Source organism: Oncorhynchus masou, chromosome 30 (genome assembly GCF_036934945.1).
Source record: "Oncorhynchus masou masou isolate Uvic2021 chromosome 30, UVic_Omas_1.1, whole genome shotgun sequence".
NCBI lineage: Eukaryota > Metazoa > Chordata > Actinopteri > Salmoniformes > Salmonidae > Oncorhynchus > Oncorhynchus masou.
This window is the reverse complement of record NC_088241.1, coordinates 8,229,709-8,246,478: the sequence shown is the minus strand read 5'-3', so window position 1 is coordinate 8,246,478 and position 16,770 is coordinate 8,229,709. Positions and strand designations below refer to the sequence as shown.

General features: G+C 43.0%; 1 protein-coding gene across 3 annotated transcripts in view; it reads right to left on the bottom strand.

The window, feature by feature from the left end:
- LOC135521970 (hormone-sensitive lipase-like) overlaps positions 1-16,770 on the bottom strand; it is a 47,901-nt gene that overhangs the window by 19,668 nt on the left and 11,463 nt on the right. For all 3 annotated transcript variants that reach the window (XM_064947811.1, XM_064947813.1, XM_064947812.1), the window contains one exon: positions 389-630. In XM_064947811.1, coding sequence (XP_064803883.1) covers positions 389-630 — 242 coding nt within the window. The remainder of the gene's footprint in view (positions 1-388; positions 631-16,770) is intronic.

Below are 16,770 nucleotides of genomic sequence, written 5' to 3'. Positions count from 1 at the left end.
AAAAGTGCTTGTGTGAGAGATAGAAATAACATTAAAAAAAGAGAATGTCAGAGCAAAAAAACAACAGGTACAGAAAAGGAGTGTGAGAGAACATAAAAAAAGGTGGAGACAGAAATTGAGACTACTAATAGAGGTAAGCAGCTGGCAGAGAGGTGGTCATGATTTCTGGTCATGAGGATCCTGAAAAGGTTCTATCATGACACTCAATGAATTGGTAGCAAAAAATAAATAAAAAGCAGAAATAAAAATAAACTTGAGGCATACGATGCTGGTGTTGAGTTTGGCACACACACATATGCACTAAGGACGCTCAAAAACACACACTCCCTCAATCTCTCTTAACTAGGGAGTTGTCACACATACAGACAAACAAACCCTGCCATTCTACCTTGACTAGAGAGCGGTATCCGTTGGCTGGTATGTGTGGGTCAAAGTCAAAGTGGTGGTAGACAGCAGCAAAGCCGGAGATGACAGGTTCCAGGCTGCGGGCGTGCTCCTGGATCAGGGTCATGGTGTCCACCAGTCGCTGTGCCGCGCCCCCCTGGGCCCCCTTAGCACCCTCAGAGAAGAACGTAGCATTCTCCTCACACACACTGTACAGGGCAGTAAACACCGCCTTGGTGTCCATCACTGGGGGGGGGGAGAGAGAAACAATCAGCATGCAACACCATACAAAGACTGATCCTGTCTTATTCCCCCCAAAATAGGCTATACTTAATACTCAATTCATTCAAATGGCTGACCCACTATAGCCAGCCTTATACAACAGGTGATTTGGAGTAAGAGTATCCCATGACATACTAGACAACATACACATAGCCACATTCAGAAAAACAGACATTGTTTACATCATTACCCTAGCAATGCAATACTGCTGTTACTAGGGTGGCACATTTTAGGTAATATTCAGAGGTGGAAATTTTCCGTGGGAATAAATGGGAATTAATATTAATACCATTTAAATGTCGATGTTTCTTGCTTTGGAGACATTTACCATATCACATGGAGCACGAAACAAACCTTTTACCTTATCATAGGTAGACTATTGCAAATGATTAAATCCTTCCAATAGAAATAAAAACACTTAGTTACGAATTGAATTGAACGAGTTGACTTCACATGGAATGATTTCACTGAACAAAAGGGAATATTGAATTATCCATCGCATCTCCCAAAAACATTTTCAACATACATTTGTTAAATGATAACCAAAGCTTTAGTTTCTGGACCGTCTTCCTCTGTCTTCCATGACCTCCTTAATGTCCACCTCTTGAACATCAGACTGAGGCCTCATCTTCACTGTCACTTTCCAACCCTGTTGACGATGGCTCGTTGTCAGGCTCAAAAAGCCTCACATTTGCCTGCATGGCCACCATTAGCCACCAATTTTTCAACCCTTGTATTGGTCAGCCTGTTGCGTGCTTTGGTGTGTGTGTTCCCAAACAAGGACCAGTTGCGCTCTGAGGCGGCTGATGTTGGTGGGATTTGGAGGATAATGGAGGCAACAGGGGAAGGAGCCTCAGATCCACAAAGTGCCTTCCACCATGTGGATGATGAGATGTTGGCACGACTGTCATATTGCATCTCCATCCCAAAGCCTTTGCCTGGAAGTGTACTTTTCCAGACTGCCAAGAACCTTGCCTTCATCCAGGCCAAGGTGGCGAGACACAGTAGTGATGACACCATAGGCCTTGTTGATCTCTGCACCAGACAGGATGCGCTTGCCAGCAAACTTTGGGTCCAACATGTACGCTGCGGCGTGTATGGGCTTCAGGCAGAAGTCTTCACGCTTTTTGGTGTAATTCAGAACAGCAGTTTCCTCTGCTTGGCGCAACAGTGAAGTGAGCAGGGCAGTACGGATTTCTTATCTTACGTCGACAAGCAGAGTCTGATGGCATTGTCTCCCTCAATCCATTTAATGGCTACTGCTATAGATTTCAGGAGTTTCAGTTACCACTCTCTCCCAAAATACATCATCCGGGAGGATCCTGTTGATGGGGCTGTCCATATCAACAGATTGATATGGACATTTATTGGAGACTCCTTCCCCTCCAGAAGACTGCCAAACATGACACCACCACCCCAACGGGTGTTGCTGGGCAGCTTCAATGTGGTGCTCTTATTCTTCTCACTTTGCTTGGAGAGGTAGATTGCTGCTATAATTTGACCTTTCACATACCTAACCATTCCCTTGGCTCTCTTGTAGAGTGTATCCATTGTTTTCAGTATCATGATGTCCTTGAGGTGCAGATTCAATGCATGAGCCATGTGATGTGAGGGTAGGACTCCTCCACTTTAGACCAAGCAGCCTTCATGTTCGCAGCACTGTCTGTCACCTGTTCTGTGGTCCAAGGTCATTGATGACTGCCTTCAGCTCATCTGCAACGTAGAGACCGGTGTGCCTGTCCATTGTAGAATACTGGTTGAGGGGAGATGATAAAGCTAATTATTCCTTGCCCACGAACATTCGACCACCCATTAGAGATGATTGCAATACAGTCTGCTTGCTCTATGATTTGCTTGACCTTCACTTGAACTCTGGTTGGAGTGGTGTATGCTGGGCGAAGAACATTCAGAAATCTCTTCCAATACACATTGCCTGTGAGCATCAGAGGTGAACCAGTAGCATACACAGCTCGAGCAAGACATTCATCAGCATCTCTGACTACATTCCTCCATTGAGTAAAAAAAACAACTTCTGATTCAAGGAGGACCATGAGCTGTTGCTATCGATAAGACGTCCGATTCATAATTTTTTACTTCTAATAGAAGTATAGGGACTTCTGTCAGAGGTTGCTTGTTGTGAGCGCTGAGGGAACTTTATGCACCTGGCCAGATATTTCTGCATCTTTGTTGCATTCTTCACATATAATTTGGCAAAGGATTTGCGAGTGTACCCAGCTTTTCCTTCGACATTAGCTGCAGTGAAATGTCTCCACACAGATAGGAAAAAGCCAAGGGCACTGTAAAGATTAAAAAAATACAAAATAAAAAAAATATTTCTAAATACCATTCCATGTACAGATAAATAGTTAAGCCGTTAGATTAAACTCCTCCTTTGTAAGATAAATGGTTTAATATTAAACATGGAAACAGATGAATTAACACTCAGTTAGCAGGCTCGAGAAAGCTAAAACCCACATGGTAGCAAAAACTGACTAGCAGAAATTGTTAACATTAGAAATGATTTAAACACACTTTGCTGTAGGCTACTATTTACTAGTTATCAAAAAATCATGTATATCATAAAATATATTCACCCAAATCAGTATTTTAGTCAAAACTTACTAGAAAGCATGTAGTCCTTGGCTCAGACAGTGTATTAGTGTGGGCTCAACAGCATCTCATTAGTGTGCAATATCTTGTGAATCAGCTGTATATGTGATGGAAGACTGTACTGCACATGTGATGGAAGAATACATTGTGCATGCAGAGGGCTGCAATTCAATTGGGAATAGTTTAACCAAAATATGCCACAAGACCTAGAATTGCCTTGTGTATCCCACAAAAAAAAGCCTCATGGTTATAAGCTAACTTTCTTGATGAATTTAAGCAAAATTTCCTAAATTCCCAGGTTGAACTTCCCATGGAAAATTCCCGGAATGTTTGACCCTTTGCAACCCTTGCGGTTCCAGATCCACTGTCATCTGCCACTGTAAAAAGCATTGAGACGTTCCGACATTTGCAACATTGAAATTCTATCTCCACTGGGTACTGTAATAATGAATGTGTCGAGAGTCGGGACGAGACAAAGCTTTTCTCTGCCGGTCGAAATCATGAATCAGCATAGTTTTTCTGGATATGTACACAACAATGTCAATAGAAAAACAGGTCAAATGAAACAAAAATGCAGCTTGTTTGCCGTCTTTCAACTTCAGTCTGAAGTGATTGTGTTAAGTGTGTAGCTAGCAAGGGGGAAGAGCCTCCATAGCAACCATTTTGCGGTAGTTGTGCTTTAAATGGTAGTCAGAAAGAGACCATGCCACAACCATGATAAATGCCCTAACACATGGCCTCATGTATTATTGCGTAAGTATAAAAGCTGATTGAGTGAAATGTTGCGCAAGCTAAGAAAACTAAATCCACGCTTCATTCCTCTAAGACAGTCATGTAACAGGAGCAGAGAGCAAGTGGTGGAACACACCATGTTGCTGTCTTCCCCGCTCTGTCTTTCCACTCATATGGTCCCCAAGGGAGATACATGACTGAAACAATTTATGAGGAGTTCATCAAACAGAGTAACCATGCATTAACAGTGAACTGAACTGCCATCCAAGCAATTAAAACCTAACGCCCTGGTGGACTCCTTGTGGAGTAGCCAGGCTGTCTGCTGTATTGAGTTCTAGTGAGCCACCAGAGATCAGTTTCCACAGCAGAGGCACAGGGCAGAGCAGCCCAGGTGACACAGGTACTTACTGTATAGAATGACGAAGCTGGAGAGAGAGCAGAACAAGGGGAACAACTACTCTAAGTCTCAGAGCGAGTGACGTTTGAAACACTATTAGCATGCACCCCGCTAACTAGCTAGTCATTTCACATCGTTTACACCAGCATAATCTCGGGAGTTGATAGGCTTGAAGTCATAAACAGCGCAATGCTTGAAGCATTGCTTAGAGCTGCTGGCAAACGCACAAAAGTGCTGTTTGAATGAATGCTTACGAGCCTGCTGGTGCCTACCATCGCTCAGTCAGACTGTCTAGCAAATCATAGACTTAATTGTAACATAATGACAAAGAAATACGAGCCTTAGGTCATTAATATGGTCGAATCCGGAAACTATCATTCCGAAGACAAAACTTTTATTCTTCAAGTGAAATACGGAACCGTTCCGTATTTTATCTAACGGGTGACATCTGTAAGTCTAAATATTGCTGTTAAATTGCACAACCTTCAACGTAAAATTCTGGCAAATTAGTTCGCAATGAGCCAGGCGGCCAAAACTGTTGCATATACACTGACTCTGCGTGCAATGAACGAACGCAAGAGAAGTGACACAATTTCACCTGGTTAATATTGCCTGCTAATCTGGATTTCTTTTAGCTAAATATGCAGCTAAATATGCAGGTTTAAAAATATATACTTCTGTGTATAGATTTTAAGAAAGTAAAATCATCAACCATGTGTAGTTATAACTAGTGATTATGATTGATTGATTTTTATAAGATAAGTTTAATGCTAGCTAACAACTTACCTTGGCTTCTTAATGCATTCGCGTAACAGGCAGGCTCCTCGTGAGGCAGGTGGTTAGAGTGTTGGACTAGTTAACTGTAAGGTTGCAAGATTGAATCCCTGAGCTGACAAGGTAAAAAAAACTGTTGTTCTGCCCCTGAACAAGGCAGTTACCCCACCATTCCTAGGCTGTCATTGAAAATAAGAATGGGTTCTTAAACCTGTCATGGCTGCGGTTTCTGTACAGGCATAAAAATCAGCAAAATTCCAGAGCGCCAACTAATAGTACTCCATACAACTCAAACGTTCATTAAAACACACATGCCGGGTACTCAATTAAAGCTACACCCGTTGTGAATCTAGCCAATATGTCAGATTTGTAAAATGCTTTTCGGCGAAAGCACGAGAAGCTACTATCTGATAGCATGCAGCCCCCAGAAACACACGAAGGGGACGTAAACAAAATTTTCGTAGCCGGCGCTACTCAAAACACAGAAATAAAATATAAAACATTCATTACCTTTGACGAGCTTCTTTGTTGGCACTCCTATATGTCCCATAAACATCACAAATGGGTATTTTTTTCTCGATTAAATCGGTCCATGTATGCCCAAAATGTCCATTTATGAACACCGTCAAATCCAGGAAAAACTGTTTCAAAACGCAACGTCACTTTTTTTTAAATTACAAAAGTTTCCTATAAACTTTGACAAAACACTTCAAACTACTTTTGTAATCCAACTTTAGGTATTAGTAAACGTTAATAAACGATCAAATTGATCACGGGGCGATCTGTATTCAATAGCAGCAAGTTTTGAAATCGTCGTCCATTTTCTCCCTTTCATAACTTCCTCTGGGAGACTCGACGACAGAATGTGCCTATTACTCATTTGACCAAGGATTAACTTCAATACAATCCACAACACTGGCGACATCGTGTGGAAGCTGTAGGAACTATAAACCGGTCGCTATCTATTTTACCTTGCCATAGACAATACAGAGACTGGTGGATTTAGATTTTTTTCGTGGATTTTGTGAACAGGTTTCCTTGGGATTTTGACTCCGACACACGTTCTGTTATAGTCACAGATATCATTTAACCAGTGTTTTCTATCCACACATACTAATCATATGCATATACTATATTCCTGGCATGACTAGCAGGACGTTGAAATTTTGCGCGATTTTTAACAAAAAGCTGCGAAAATTCGCAGCATCCTTAATTACCTGACTTGCCTCATTAAATAAAGTTGTAAAAAAAATATATATTTTTTTTAAATCAGCGTCCAAAAATAACAGTTTCCGATTGTTATGAAAACTTGAAATTGGCCCTCATTAAAATCGGCCATTCCGATTAATCGGTAGAGCTCTAGTAGAAGCCACTAATTCTAAGACCCAACAGTGCTTCAATTATGAATGTATATGAAGAAAAGCGACAAGGAATGGATTAAGGAAGGCATTTCAGGTACAATGCCTCTCAGAGAAATGGTGGGCCAGCCACAGATATTTATGATACTGTACAAGTCAGTCAGAGGGGCCATCACTTTGCTGTGAGGAATCTCAACCTCCTGACAACTTGTCACACACACCAGTGAATCTCGCCATCACTACATCGGTCTCCATTTGTGTCTCACATCAGAAAGCAATGCAATGCCACTAGGCGTGTGACGTCTACAACTTGCTGGAGGGGGAGAGTCCAAAACATTACAGCATTGAAGAAAATTGTATTATCAGGCTTATTCATTGCCAATTACTTATCCTCCTCCAAAGCATAAAGCAAATAATGTGTAATTACCTGGTATTCTTCAGTCTTATCTAACCAAGATGGCATAGCAGTTCAGACATCTTTTGTCCTCGTCGTGTCCCGTATATATATTTACAACTTTTTTCATACATTTTGTTTTAATTTTCCATAAACTCGTCTTCAAAACGCTCTCCTGCAACCCGCCTCACCAATTTATATTTATAAAAAAGTATTATTTACCTCAAATCTGTAACCCTCCAAGAAACTAGCCAGGAGCTAATCACAAACTAGGTCAGAAGCTAGCCAGAAGCTAGCCAGGAGCAAGCCAGGAGCTAATCCAGAAGCTAATCAGAAGCTAGCCAGAAGCTAGCCAGGAGCAAGCCAGGAGCTAATCCAGAAGCTAATCAGAAGCTAGTTAAAGCTTTTGTCGATTCCGGAGCAAACATCAGTTGTTCCGGAGCTAGCCAGCTGAGGAGTTCCATCAATCACTCCCAGGCTGCGGTCACCTATCCGGACCCGTTTTGCTGCCGACGCGGAGCCCAACCGGGCCTTCACGGCTGGACTGTCGACGTTATCTACCCGAAGGAGTTATCCGGCTGGTTCCTCCGTCGCGATGTTGCCTGGGCGCCCATCTGCGGCCTGCTAGCCATTAGCTGTCTTATCGGCTGCTATTTGAATAGACAATCGGACAATTTTTTTTCTTTCTTCTCCTCTACTTGGGTCTATAGCTATATGTATTGTTTTTATTTTTGGTGTTGTGTGATTTGGATTAATACCCTCTACCACACAGAACCCCACTAATCTACTGACGGAACGCAAGAGGTGGCTAATAACAGAAGTCCATCCTATGCTAGTTTGCTACCGATGGCCTGGCTAGCTGTCTAAATCGCCGTGACCCCCAACCAACCTCTCCACTCTCCAGACCACTCGATCACTCGACTAAGCATGCCTCTCCTTAATGTCAATATGCCTTGTCCATTGCTGTTCTGGTTAGTGTTTTATTGGCTTATTTCACTGTAGAGCCTCTAGTCCTGCTCACCATACCTTATCCAACCTATTAGTTCCACCACCCACACATGCAATGACATCTCCTGGTTTCAATGATGTTTCTAGAGACAATATCTCTCTCTTCATCACTCAATACCTAGGTTTACCTCCACTGTATTCACATCCTACCATACCTTTGTCTGTACATTATACCTTGATGCTATTTTATCGCCCCCAGAAACCTCCTTTTACTCTCTGTTCCAGACATTCTAGGCGACCAATTCTTATTGCTTTCAGCCGCACCCTTATTCTACTACTCCTCTGTTCCTCTGGCGATGTAGAGGTGAATCCAGGCCCTACAGTGCCTAGCTCCACTCCTATTCCCCAGGCGCTCTCTTTTGACGACTTCTGTAACCGTAATAGCCTTGGTTTCATGCATGTTAACATTAGAAGCCTCCTCCCTAAGTTTGTTCTATTCAATGCTTTAGCACACTCTGCCAACCCGGATGTTCTAGCTGTGTCTGAATCCTGGCTTAGGAAGACTACCAAAAATTCTGAAATTTTAATTCCAAACAACAACCTTTTCAGACAAGATAGAACTGCCAAAGGGGGCGGTGTTGCAATCTACTGCAAAGATAGCCTGCAGAGTTCTGTCCTACTATCCAGGTCTGTACCCAAACAATTTGAACTTCTACTTTTAAAAATCCACCTCTCTAAAAACAAGTCTCTCACCTTTGCAGTCTGCTATAGACCACCCTCTGCCCCCAGCTGTGCTCTGGACACCATATGTGAACTGATTGCCCCCATCTATCTTCAGAGCTCGTGCTGCTAGGCGATCTAAACTGGAACATGCTTAACACCCCAGCCATCCTACAATCTAAACTTGATGCCCTCAATCTCACACAAATTATCAATGAACCTACCAGGTACCTCCAAGGCCTTAAACACGGGCTCCCTCATAGATATCATCCTAACCAACTTGCCCTCTAAATACACCTCTGCTGTCTTCAACCAAGATCTCAGCGATCACTGCCTCATTGCCTGCATCCGTAATGGGTCAGCGGTTAAACGACCTCCACTCATCACTGTAAAACGCTCCCTGAAACACTTCAGCGAGCAGGCCTTTCTAATCGACCTGGCCGGGGTATCCTGGAAGGATATTGATCTCATCCCGTCAGTAGAGGATGCCTGGATATTTAAAAAAAATGCCTTCCTAACCATCTTAAATAAACAAGCCCCATTCAAGAAATTTAGAACCAGGAACAGATATAGCCCTTGGGGTTCTCCCCTGACCCGACTGCCCTTAACCAACACAAAAACATCCTATGGCGTTCTGCATTAGCATCGAACAGTCCACGTGATATGCAGCTGTTCAGGGAAGCTAGAAACCATTATACACAGGCAGTTAGAAAAGCCAAGGCTAGCTTTTTCAAGCAGAAATTTGCTTCCTGCAACACTAACTCAAAAAAGTTCTGGGACACTAAAGTCCATGGAGAATAAGAACACCTCCTCCTAGCTGCCCACTGCACTGAAGATAGGAAACACTGTCACCACTGATAAATCCACCATAATTGAGAATTTCAATAAGCATTTTTTCTATGGCTGGCCATGCTTTCCACCTGGCTACTCCGACCCCGGTCAACAGCACTGCACACAGCAACTCGCCCAAGCCTTCCCCATTTCTCCTTCTCCCAAATCCGTTCAGCTGATGTTCTGAAAGAGCTGCAAAATCTGGACCCCTACAAATCAGCCAGGCTAGACAATCTGGACCCTTTCTTTCTAAAATTATCTGCCGAAATTGTTGCCACCCCTATTACTAGCCTGTTCAACCTCTCTTTCGTGTCGTCTGAGATTCCCAAAGATTGGAAAGCAGCTGTGGTCATCCCCCTCTTCAAAGGGGGGGACACTCTTGACCCAAACTGCTACAGACCTATATCTATCCTACCATGCCTTTCTAAGGTCTTCGAACGCCAAGTCAACAAACAGATTACCGACCATTACGAATCTCACCATACCTTCTCTGCTATGCAATCTGGTTTCAGAGCTGGTCATGGGTGCACCTCAGCCACGCTCAAGGTCCTAAACGATATCTTAACCGCAATCGATAAGAAACATTACTGTGCAGCCGTGTTCATTGATCTGGCCAAGGCTTTCGACTCTGTCAATCACCACATCCTCATCGGCAGACTCGACAGCCTTGATTTCTCAAATGATTGTCTCGCCTGGTTCACCAACTACTTCTCTGATAGAGTTCAGTGTGTCAAATCGGAGGGTCTGCTGTCCGGACCTCTGGCAGTCTCTATGGGTGTGCCACAGGGTTCAATTCTTGGACCAACTCTCTTCTCTGTATACATCAATGAGGTCGCTCTTGCTGCTGGTGAGTCTCTGATCCACCTCTACGCAGACGACACCATTCTGTATACCTCTGGCCCTTCTTTGGACACTTAACAACCCTCCAGGCAAGCTTCAATGCCATACAACTCTCCTTCCGTGGCCTCCAATTGCTCTTAAATACAAGTAAAACTAAATGCATGCTCTTCAACCGATCGCTACCCGCACCTGCCCAACATCACTACTCTGGACGGCTCTGACTTAGAATACGTGGACAACTACAAATACTTAGGTGTCTGGTTAGACTGTAAACTTTCCTTCCAGACCCATATCAAATATCTCCAATCCAAAGTTAAATCTAGAATTGGCTTCCTATTTCGCAACAAAGCATCCTTCACTCATGCTGCCAAACATACCCTTGTAAAACTGACCATCCTACCAATCCTTGACTTTGGCGATGTCATTTACAAAATAGCCTCCAATACCCTACTCAACAAATTGGATGCAGTCTATCACAGTACAATCCGTTTTGTCACCAAAGCCCCATATACTATCCACCATTGCGACCTGTATGCTCTCGTTGGCTGGCCCTCGCTTCATACTCGTCGCCAAACCCACTGGCTCCATGTCATCTACAAGACCCTGCTAGGTAAAGTCCCCCCTTATCTCAGCTCGCTGGTCACCATAGAATCTGCCACCTGTAGCACACGCTCCAGCAGGTATATCTCTAGTCACCCCCAAAACCAATTCTTTCTTTGGCCGCCTCTCCTTCCAGTTCTCTGCTGCCAATGACTGGAACAAACTACAAAAAGCACTGAAACTGGAAACACTTATCTCCCTCACTAGCTTTAAGCACCAACTGTCAGAGCAGCTCACAGATTACTGCACCTGTACATAGCCCACCTATATTTTAGCCCAAACAACTACCTCTTTCCCTACTGTATTTAATTTATTTATTTTGCTCCTTTGCACCCTATTATTTTTATTTCTACTTTGCACATTCTTCCATTGCAAATCTACCATTCCAGTGTTTTACTTGCTATATTGTATTTACTTTGCCACCATGGCCTTTTTTTGCCTTTACCTCCCTTATCTCACCTCATTTGCTCACATCGTATATAGACTTGTTTATACTGTATTATTGACTGTATGTTTGTTTTACTCCATTTGTAACTCTGTCGTTGTATGTGTCGAACTGCTTTGCTTTATCCTGGCCAGGTCGCAATTGTATATGAGCACTTGTTCTCAACTTGCCTACCTGGTTAAATAAAGGTGAAATAAAAAAATTGACTGCTACATTGAGTACACCCTATGCTTTGTCCTACATTACTCAACCACCCTCTCTCCAATTCCCCAAATTCTCAGCCTCCATCACCAAGTATCCCAGAATGCAGCACTCCCTTTGGGACAAAACTCCTTCTCTTCCACTAGCTCTTCGTATGCCATTTCATTTTCTCCCTCTCTCCCACCCTCTCTCTGTGTCACAAACCAAGTATCTATAGTTAACCAGAAACAGAGGGAGGGTGCGTGTGCGTACATTGCTGCTGGACAGAGTTGGTGGCAATGTGTCCAAAAGAGTTTGTCTAATGCTGGGAACAGGGGCCACCAGTACCAATGACTGGACATGAGACAAGTATAGCAACACTGAAACAGACGCTGGCTTAGCAAGAGCTTAGTACAACTAGATTCTTACACATTACATGACAAATTCAATAGGTTTTGTGATTAAGTAAATCCGAAACCTAAACGGAACCTAAAAGCAGCATGGAATTCTGTTAAAACTTGGTATCTGAAGTTGAAAGCAAAAAAGATTTGAAAACGTAAGGCCTTGTTTTATTTTAGAAATTCTATGTATGTAATTTCCTATTGGTTCAAATTATTGGGAATATAATCTACTGGGCATATATGCAACATTCCCACGACTTGCACACTGCAAGGAAGAATACAGAGGGCGAGATTCAAGAGGCTTAAACAAATAGGGGGGCGCACAATTGGCCCATCTTCCGGGTTAGGGGAGGGTTTGGCTGGGGTAGGCAATCAATGTAAAATAAGAATTTGTTCTTAACTGACTTGCCTAGTTAAATAATGGTTCAATAAAATAAAACGAGGAATAGCACAGGGAGAAAGTGATATGGACAGTTACAAAGAGGAGAAGAATACTGAATGTGGAATGTGGCAAAAGGACGAGTGGCAGACAAATTCTTTCAGATCAACCTTCTCGGACAACACACACACTTATGAACATACTAAAAAACGCAGGATGACCAACATGTACTCGCGGACCACACACGTTTTCCTTCACCACTGCTGGTGTACAGCTCAGTGTCCGCCTCAGTCATTTAGCGGTGGTGGAACGCCACGGCAAAATTATTTCTGCCACGCCCCCAACAAATATGTAACATAAAAATTAAAGTATGCCGAGGCACACTGAAGGTAAAATGCAGACCTCATTTACTATTCCTCTGCTAACTAAAGAAGTAATGAATAGAGAAATCACAACCCCATAGTATAACAAAAATTATCTATTTACCTAGTTCTGCTTATTCTTGTGCGTTCTATGCAAGAAACACTATAAATACAAACGTGGACACCCCTTCAAATTAGAAGACACACCATGCAATCTCCATAGACAAACATTGCCAGAAGAACAGCCTTATTGAACAGTTCAGTGACTTTCACAGTGACACCATCATAGGATGCAACTATCCAACAAGTCCGTTTGTAAAATTGCTGCCCTGCTAGATCTGCCCCGGTCAACACTAAGTGAAAAAATAGTGACAAATTCTTCTGTGAGAAGTACAGGCACAAGGTGTATCACAGAGTACACTAAACATTATGAACACCTTCCTAATGTTGAGTTGGCTTGATGTCTTTTGGGTGATGGACCATTCTTGATACACATGGGAAACTGTTGAGTGTGGGGAAACTTGAGTGTGAAAATACAGCAGCATTGCATTTCTTGGCACAAATTGGTGCACCTGGCACCTACTACCATACCCTGTTCCAAAGGCACTTACAGTGGGGAAAAAAGTATTTAGTCAGTCACCAATTGTGCAAGTTCTCCCACTTAAAAAGATGAGGACTGTAATTTTCATCATAGGTACACTTCAACTATGACAGACAAAATGAGGGAAAAAAATGTTTGTAGGATTTTTAATGAATTTATTTGCAAATTATGGTGGAAAATAAGTATTTGGTTACCTACAAACAAGCAAGATTTCTGGCTCTCACAGACCTGTAACAACTTCTTTAAGAGGCTCCTCTGTCCTCCACTTGTTACCTGTATTAATGGCACCTGTTTCAACTTGTTATCAGTATAAAAGACACCTGTCCACAACCTCAAACAGTCACACTCCAAACTCCACTATGGCCAAGACCAAAGAGTTGTCAAAGGACACCAGCAACAAAATTGTAGACCTGCACCAGGCTAGGAAGACTGAATCTGCAATAGGTAAGCAGCTTGGTTTGAAGAAATCAACTGTGGGAGACATTATTAGGAAATGGAAAACATACAAGACCACTGATAATCTCCCTCGATCTGGGGCTCCACGCAAGATCTCACCCCGTGGGGTCAAAATGATCACAAGAACGGTGAGCAAAAATCCCAGAACCACACGGGGGGACCTAGTGAATGACCTGCAGAGAGCAGGGACCAAAGTAACAAAGCCTACCATCAGTAACACACTACGCCGCCAGGGACTCAAATCCTGCAGTGCCAGACGTGTCTCCCTGCTTAAGCCAGTACATGTCCAGGCCCGTCTGAAGTTTGCTAGAGCGCATTTGGATGATCCAGAAGAAGATTGGGAGAACGTGATATGTTCAGATGAAACCAAAATATAACATTTTGGTAAAAACTCAACTCGTTGTGTTTGGAGGACAAAGAATGCTGAGTTGCATCCCAAGAACACCATACCTACTGTGAAGCATGGGGGTGGAAACATCATGCTTTGGGGCTGTTTGTCTGCAAAGGGACAAAGACGACTGATCAGTGTAAAGGAAAGAATGAATGGGGCTATGTATCGTGAGATTTTGAGTGAAAACCTCCTTCCCGGCCTCCCGGGTGGTGCAGTGGTTAAGGGCGCTGTACTGCAGCGCCAGCTGTGCCATCAGAGACTCTGTGTTCGCGCCCAGGCTCTGTCGTAACCGGCCGCGACCGGGAGGTCCGTGGGGCAACGCACAATTGGCCTAGCGTCGTCCGGGTTAGGGAGGGCTTGGTCGGTAGGGATGTCCTTGCCTCATCGCGCACCAGCGACTCCTGTGGCGGGACGGGCACAGTGCGCGCTAACCAAGGTTGCCAGGTACACGGTGTTTCCTCTGGCACATTGGTGCGGCTGGCTTCCGGGTTGGAGGTGCGCTGTGTTAAGAAGCGTGCGGCTGGTTGGGTTGTGTATCGGAGGACGCATGACTTTCAACCTTCGTCTCTCCCGAGCCCGTACGGGAGTTGTAGCGATGAGACAAGATAGTAGCTACTACAACAATTGGATACCACGAAATTGGGGAGAAAAAGGGGTAAAAAAATAATAAAAATACATTTTTAAAAACTCCTTCCATCAGCAAGGGCATTGAAGATGAAACGTGGCTGGGTCTTTCAGCATGACAATGATCCTAAACACACCGCCCAGGCAATGAAGGGGTGGCTTCGTAAGAAGCATTTCAAGGTCCTGGAGTGGCCGAGCCAGTCTCCAGATCTCAACCCCATAGAAAATCTTTGGAGGGAGTTGAAAGTCCGTGTTGCCCAGCAACAAAATATCACTGCTCTAGAGGATATCTGCATGGAGGAATGGGCCAAAATACCAGCAACAGTGTGTGAAAACCTTCTGAAGACTTACAGAAAACGTTTGACCTGGGTCATTGCCAACAAAGGGTATATAACAAAGTATTGAGCTAAACTTTTGTTATTGACCAAATACTTATTTTCCACCATAATTTGCAAATTAATTAATTAAATCCTACAATGTGATTTTCTGGATATTTTTTTTCTCATTTTGTCTGCCATAGTTGAAGTGTAGTTATGATGAAAATTATAGGCCTCTCCTTTTTAAGTGGGAGAACTTGCACAATTGGTGGCTGACTAAATACTTTTTTGCCCCACTGTACATCTTTTGTCTTGCCCATTCACCCTCTGAATGCAACACATACACAATCCTTGCATCAATTGTCTCAAGGCTTAAAAATCCTTCTTTAACCTGTCTCCTCCCCTTCATCTACACTGATTGAAGTGGATTTAACAAGTGACATTAGGTTGTGTATATTCACTGTGTTTATGCAAGTTTGAGACAATTCCTCAATACATGTTAAATAGTAGAGAGATCACATTTGGGATCAAGCTCATGATTCGCCCATTGTAAATGCAAAAAGGCTGAAGCATGGGGTTACCCATTTATTTATAGCCACTACAGGTGATATTTCTTATTGCTAACAGCATACCTGACAATATGGACCAACCTATATGCAAGGTCCAATATGTAAAAATGATTTGAAATCATTTCACGAATAATATTGGGCTCAGTTCTGGAGGTGGAAATTATATTTTAGATGGTGTCATTTTATTTTAATTCATTTTGGAATAGAATGTCATTTTATAAAGTCAGCAGAACAGCTTCTCAGAGATGTACTACCTAAACTTGTGCAATTTGCTCACTGATCTTTCATTGTCAGTTTATTTATTATTATATAAAAAAAATATTTTAATTTTTACCCCCCGTTTTCTGCCCAATTTTGTGGTATCCAATTATTAGTAGTTACTATCTTTTCTCATCGCTACAACTCCCGTATGGGCTCGGGAGAGACAAAGGTCGAAAGTCATGCGTCCTAGAAACACAACCCAACCAAGCCGTACTGCTTCTTAACACAGCGCGGCCCGCCACAGGAGTCGCTGGCGCAGCAATGAGACAAGGATATCCCTACCAATTTGCAACAGACACAGAGAGCGCGCAAGTCCGAGAGAGCGCAAGACAGAGTTTAGCTGTGAACATTGGAAGAGCAATCTGATCTAATGTGACAACTGCAACATAATGCAGTATTGGGAGGTGCTTAATAATATAAAGACCAGAATTAAATCCCCAGAACAAAGTAAAGTCCAGAGTGTGGCAGCAGCACAAGCCTAAGCCCTGCTGCCGGGCCAGTGTTGGGAAATAGTGTAAAATAACCTGACATTGCTTAATTAGTAGCAGTATAACTGCCCGCAGAACAAGATCACTGCTGATACTGAATAAGCAGCAGTTGTTGCAATTTGAACCAGAATAAATCAGCATTATAGGCCCACACAATTTTTTGGTAGACATCTTCTCACGAGCCTTACCACCTCTCCATCATATGTGAATGATTATGGGTCATGCCTAATGTATTCGCCACATCTTTTTTTGAAATGACAATGAAGACCATTGTTCATCAATAAAATGCAAAGTCATACACCTAAATTAATCCAGGATTAGGCAAATACTCTAATCTCTCTCCTTCAGCCTATTATCTGTCTCAGTTGAGGCAGCAAGACTGAATGTAAGATTCAGCTTTGCGTCGTTAAATCTAAAGAATATCAC